The sequence below is a fragment of the Alligator sinensis genome, unplaced genomic scaffold (genome assembly GCF_000455745.1).
Source record: "Alligator sinensis unplaced genomic scaffold, ASM45574v1 scaffold337_1, whole genome shotgun sequence".
Classification (NCBI taxonomy): Eukaryota; Metazoa; Chordata; order Crocodylia; family Alligatoridae; genus Alligator; species Alligator sinensis.
The window spans coordinates 604,729-610,935 of record NW_005841927.1 but is presented as its reverse complement, the minus strand read 5'-3'; the positions used below and the strand labels follow the sequence as shown (position 1 = coordinate 610,935).

The 6,207-nt window shown below is 55.3% G+C and overlaps 2 protein-coding genes across 2 annotated transcripts in view; one reads left to right on the top strand and one right to left on the bottom strand.

Annotated features, from left to right (window-relative positions):
• Positions 1–331: 331 nt before the first annotated feature.
• On the bottom strand, positions 332–2,964 carry NR0B2 (nuclear receptor subfamily 0 group B member 2). The gene is made up of 2 exons (XM_006019238.3): positions 2,156–2,964; positions 332–1,413 (listed from the first exon to the last, which is right to left on the bottom strand). The coding sequence occupies exons 1-2, from the start codon at positions 2,673–2,675 to the stop codon at positions 1,133–1,135; spliced, it is 801 nt and encodes a 266-aa protein (XP_006019300.1). The 5' UTR covers positions 2,676–2,964; the 3' UTR covers positions 332–1,132.
• A 2,641-nt stretch (positions 2,965–5,605) lies between these two features.
• The window catches only part of NUDC (nuclear distribution C, dynein complex regulator), a 10,414-nt gene continuing 9,812 nt past the window's right edge, over positions 5,606–6,207 (top strand). Inside the window, exon 1 of the mRNA XM_006019237.3 lies at positions 5,606–5,763. Within this exon, the coding sequence (XP_006019299.1) occupies positions 5,668–5,763 (96 nt within the window). The 5' untranslated portion in view covers positions 5,606–5,667. The remainder of the gene's footprint in view (positions 5,764–6,207) is intronic.

The following is a 6,207-nucleotide window of genomic DNA, read 5'->3' as shown; positions in this document are numbered from 1 at the left end:
TGATTTTGCACCTGTGCTGTTCTTGTCCATATAACTGGACTTTAGTTTGCAAGGCTGTTAATCAGACATCCTTCCCCAGCAGTGTTTGGATGCAAGATTCATTCTGTACTGCACTGTCTTTAAAATGACAAAACACATTGCAATGGGCGGAGGTCTCTGAGGATGACTGTGCCCCGTCCCCTTTGGATTTCTTTTGAGCGATCTGTTGAGTGGCAGGTTGTTGTAATCTCGCATCAAACACAACAGAGCAAATGTGTGCTTCAAAACAGAGCCACCGCCATGTTCCAAAACATAAATCATTTTATTAAAAAAATAATAATTTACTGCCGCTTCTGTACAAATCACAGAAGACCACTCGCTCACAAATACTGACATCTGAGCTCAGTCCAAAGCCTGTTTTCTCTCTCTACGTCAGCACCTGGAATGGAGGAGGGGAAGCCCGGTTCTGATCAAGTCCCATTCACTTCAGTGAGACCAGGATGTCCCCTGACTCATGGAGTCTGGCTTGTGCTCTGATCTGACCCGTTCGGTACTGCAGGGTCATTTCCTGTGGCGCTCCCAGCTCCCACTGAGGTGACGAGGTGCTGGGGGTGGGAAGCACATCTAGGAACCACGTTCTTTTTGTGTAATGGCAATGCTCTATGACACTTTAAAGCTGTAACTTCCTGTCACCTCCTCCTCTGGTTAGAAGCCTTAATTTCAATTCCCTCCTTTCTCCCACTGATGCTTTTTGACCTGAATATCTGCCGTGGAAAGTATCAGCTCAGAGAATGATTTTGCCTGGCAAGTTTGAAGGGCTTTGGCCAAGCTGTTTTCAAGTTACAGGAGAGTGAAGCAGAACCATTATCTTCCCATGCACACGCACTTTTAGAAACAGCTTGGCAGTCTGAGTTTGCTGTCGTACCAGGAGCAAGGCCCGATGTAAACATCTGCTGAATAACAGAGAAGTTAGGAAGTGATTTTATGCCTTAGCTGAGGAATCTGTGATCAGAGTCTGAGTGGAATACACATGCCAGGCCAGCTCTCAGTAATGTCCAATTTTTTTCCACTAAGTCCCATTCTCAGATTAACTTTACCATCCTGTGACACTCAGCTCGGTGAGCAGGAGACACCTGTGAAAGCAACTGCAGAATCAGCATGCCACGCGTGATGAAAGAGCTGACCACTTGGCAGTTATTTCATACAACATTTCTGTGATCAGCTCAACAATGTCTGCGTTGCCGATGATGGGGCGGAAGAAGAGGTCTGTGATGAGGGCAGGAGAGATGGACTTCAGGGTGGAGGCCATCAGCAAGATGCGGGCAAAGCGGCCCTGGTCCTCTGGGTGGAGCGGTCCTACAACTTCCTGCAGCGCTCTCTGTGCTTCCCGCTGGAGGCTCTCTATGTACAAGGAGGCCCTTAAACCTGGGACGTCTAGGGAGAGAGAAAGGAGGAACAATTGAAATGTGAATTACGGGCTCTGCTTCCCAGCCTAAGCACCAATCTCAATCCCACTCACTGGCACTTGACTTCCTCTCTGAAATATTTTGGCATATTCCTGCTGCTGCAATCAAGCTTAATTTCTTTCTACTGAGCACACGCACGTGAACAGACAGAAACACACACACCTTAACCATCTATAGCACAGAGACCCTAAAGTGCTTCATAAACCATGCAAGGCAGCACCACTGAGATGCAGCCACTTCTGGGGTGGAAGGAGCTCTTTACTACCGTGCAGCATAACCATGGAAGAGAAATACTGACCGGTGAAACCAGGGACAACTCCAGCTTTCCAAATTGTGCCCTGGGATCTTTACCGTCTATGGTCTTATTCAAAATATTTCCCCAAAGCATATGGCAAGGGACTGATTTCCAGAAGTCAGTGGGAATTAAGGATGCTTAGCACCTCTGAAATTAGCCTCTACAACAGTCTGGGCCTCGGTCTACTTGTCTGTAAAATGGGGCTACTCTTCCTACTTTTGAGCTACTGGAATGAAAAGTGTGAAATGTTAACATTATGGATTAATGACATTAAGATAATCCTCCCTATTGCTCACGTGTGTATGCGCATGCGTGCGCACGCACACACACACACACACACACGTACACGCGTGCTTTCAAGCAGCCCAGCCCAGATTCTCTGTGTAGTACCCTCTGCCCTGCTGAGAGCACTCACCAGGGTTGAAAAGAATGGCTCCTTTCAGGTAGGCATACTCCTTAGGGCTCAGGTCCAGGCTCCAGAACGTGTTCAGGCAGCACTGCAGCCGCTGCACCCCGGCTAGGGTGGGTTGTGTCCTCTCAGGCTCCTGCCTCTTGCTCTGGCCATTGAGGAGAATGTTCTTGAGCATGCTGGGGGCCGGGGTCTCCATCACGTCGAATGTCACCATCTCTTGAACCAACCCCAGAATGAAGACAGGAGCCCAGCAACTGTCCAGCAGGAGGAGCTGGTCCTCCCGGGGCAGCAGCTGGAAGGAGGGCAGGTTCTTCATGAAGCTGACTGTTTTCACCAGAACATCAGAGGCCGCCTGGCAGGTGACCTGGGGTGTCTGGAGGCAGACGGTGCGACGCTTCTGGCACCGGCAGCGCTGCTGGGATGGGCTATGATTGTGGTTCAGGTTTTGGCTCAGAAGGGTATAGAGGATGGCGTTCCGGTTCTCTTCGCTGTGGCACTGGCACCTCTCATAGTCCATGTCCATGCTGCCTGTACTCGGAGCTCAGCCCACCAAGCAGATCCCACTGACTCTGAAGGAGGAGGTGATCTGGGTGCACTTGACAGGCTGAGTCTGTGAGCACAACCGCAAACTCCTGTGCCCGTCAAAGCTCTCTGACTGCAGCCTCTTCCACTGAGCTCAGCTGCCTCAACCCTCTGGCTGCTACGCTCAGTGGTATTTATAAGGCGCTGGCGGTGAGTGGAACGCCCCCTTCCACCCTTGACCTCTCTTTGACAAAGCAGCATTCATTAAAAAACAAGTTGACTCTCGCCTGATTGGCTGGGGACAAGAGTTCCTCACGTGGCGTCAAGAAGTGTTTTCTCAATGAAAGTGCCAGCCAGGGCCAGGAGGACGGGGACAGAATGGCAGGCCGGGCAGCTGCCTTATCTCAGTTGTCCAAACAGGATAAACAATGTCGTTAACCCAGCCTGTACCATGGTACCAAGGCCCCGATGCGTAATCAGGCAGTACTATATGACAGGTGTCATTGCCAAGGAGCGCGCACATGCACACACAGCACTTGTCTGGAGCAGGAGCTCGGTGGCAAACAACCTGTAGGCTCTGGCCTTGGAAAGAGCAACCTGGAAGTCATGTTATCAGCAGGTTGTTTGTCTAACCTTGTTGACAGCAGGCTGCTGTTGTTACAGATAATGAAAAGAAACCCAATGAACTGAGGGCATCTGGTTCTCGGATCAAGGCTGGGACCTGGGGTACCTGGTGTCAGAAAAACACAGGGGGGTTTGAGAATCAGATTTCATTAAACCAACATCGAGAGAGAGCCTCTCCCTTCCCTTCTCTTGGTGGTGGATGGTTCCTTCTCGGCCTGGAGGGCGGTGGGCAGTGGGGTCCCGCAGGATTCGGTCCTCGGACCGGTATTATTTAACATCTTCATCAGCGATTTGGATGAGGGCGTGGAGAGCACCCTCTCCAAGTTCGCTGATGATACCAAGTCATGGGGCAAAGTTAGTACACCGGAGGGCAGGGAGCAGATTCAGGCCGACCTCGACAGGTTGGAGCAATGGGCAGAGAGAAATAGGATGCAATTTAATAAAGATAAATGTAAGGTACTCCACCTGGGAAGGAGGAAACCCCCCCCCCAGCACACCTATAGGTTGGGGAGTGTCCTTCTCAGCAGCTCGGAGGCAGAGAGGGATCTTGGAGTCATAACTGAGTCCAAGATGAACACGAGCCGGCAGTGTAACGAGACCATCAACAAGGCCAGTCACATCTTGTCGTGCATTAGCAGGTGCGTGACTGATAGATCAAAGGAGGTGATGCTCCCCCTCTATGCGGCACTGGTCAGGCCGCAGTTGGAGTACTGTGTCCAGTTTTGGGCGCCGCACTTCAAGAGGGACGCGGGGAGTCTGGAGAGGGTCCAGAGGAGGCCACTCGCACGATTAGTGGCTTTCGTGATAGACCCTATGGGGGGAGGTTGAGAGAGCTGAATCTCTTCAGCCTTCACAAGAGACGGCTGAGGGGAGATCTTGTGGCCGCCTATAAATGTATTAGGGGAGGTCAACGGGGAATAGGGGAAGCGCTGTTTACTAGGGCGCCCCAGGGAGTGACTAGGAATAACGGGTGTAAACTAGTTGAGAGTGGATTTAGGTTAGATATTAGGAAGAAATGTTTCACAGTAAGGGTGGCCAGGATCTGGAATGGGCTCCCAAGAGAGGTGTGCTATCACCTAGCTTGGAGGTCTTCAAGAGGAGGATATAGTTACCTGGCTGGGGTCATCTGACCTCGGTCCTCTTTCCTGCCAGGGGCAGGGGTTGGACACGATGATCCATTGTGGTCCCTTCCGACTCGACAGTCGATGAACCTATGAAACACGGTGCGGCCGGGGGGGGGGACGGGGACGGACTGAGTCTGGGCCACGTACGCAGCCCTCAGAACGGACGGACCTGGCACCATGGCGCACCTGACTTGTGAGGAGAGGCTCAGGGACTGGAGATAGTCTGCAGAAGAGCAGACCGAGGGGGATTGAACAGCAGCCTTCACCTCCCTGCAGGGGGGCTGCAAAGAGGATGGAGCTGGGCTGGTCTCAGTGGGGGCAGATGGCAGGACAAGGAGCCATGGGTTCACGTTGTAGCAAGGGAAGCAGAGGTTGGATATTAGGAAAATCTCTCTCATAGGAGGGTGGTGAAGCACTGGGACAGGCTCCCCAGAGAACCTGGAGGTGTTTAAGACCCCCAAGCCTTGGCTGGAACGAGGTAGTCGGGGCTGGTCCTGCTCTGAGCGGGGGCTGGATGAGAAGGGGCCTTGGGAGGTCACACCCAAGCTAAATTCCCTCTGTCTCAGCTTAAGGCCGTGGCTCCCAGCCCCGCTGCCCGTCTCCATCCTCTGTGCGGCGCCCTTCAGGTAGCTGAAGCCGCCATTGAGTCCCGCATCAGCCTTCTCTTCTGCCAGCCCACTGCTTTCAGCTGCTCCAGGCCGTGGCGTTCGCGTCGCAATGCGCCGCACCCCGCCGGATCTATCCCGCGCCGTCTTCTCGTGCTGCGGAGCCGCCCAGGCGGGAGAGCAACACAGGAATTGTGTGTGTGTGTGTGTGTGTGGGGTGGGGTCTTCCCCTCCCCACAACCCTGTGCTGCTAGGGGTGACCTCTCCCTCTGTGAACCCTGACCTCCAGGCAAGGCTGTGACCCCATCACTCGTGTCACCCCCTTCCCCCACGAATCCTTCCAACCATCCCTTTAAAGGGCTAACCCAGCCGCGACCCCTGCCCTCCGACCCCCCCGCCCAAAGGGCCACGCGGAACCGCGGAGCTTTCTGGAAGGCGCGAGACGGCGCCGATCTCCATAGCAACCAGCGCCGCGCGCCTGTGCCGGGCTATGCGCCCGCCCTCTTCCCCCCCGTCCGCGGATTGGGCGCGGCGGCGGCCAATCAACAAGGGGGAGCGAGAGGAATGCGGCGCGTTGGTTGGTGGGGGAGCCCGTTTCCGGTTCCGGGCGAGAGGTCGCGGGCAGCGGTTGCGGGTCGCCATGGGGCTGAGCGCGGAGGAGGCGGCGGAGCAGGAGGACCGCTTCGATGGCATGCTCCTGGCCATGGCGCAGCAGCACCCGGGCGGCGTGCGGGAGGTAGCGCCGGGCGGCTGCCCCACACACGGGGGGGGGTCTTCCTCTTCCTCTCCCGCCTGCAGCCTCTAGGCCGTGCCCCTCGCTTCGGCGCCTGCTGCCCCTTTCCGCCAATACTTAACCTCGACTTCCCTTGCTGCAGCGGGAGCCCCCTGCTCCTTGTGCGTGCGGGGACAGTCCGGCTTCGTGCCCATCGTGGGACGAGCGCCGGCGTCTCTCGAGGGGACTTGCAGGCCGCCGCTTTTGCCAGCTGCTCGCCGGTCGACCTGGCCGGCTACTTTTACAGGCGTCGAGTGACGCAGTCTCAGCCCCGCTGCCGCCGCCGAACATGTCGTTTTAATGGGCTCTCTCAGAAGTATGAAGCGCTGACTCCGGCTCCGGTCGAGCGAGTAAAGCAGAGGCTCCCAACCTCCGGGTCGCGGCGGGTCGGCTGCCGCGCTGGAGGTC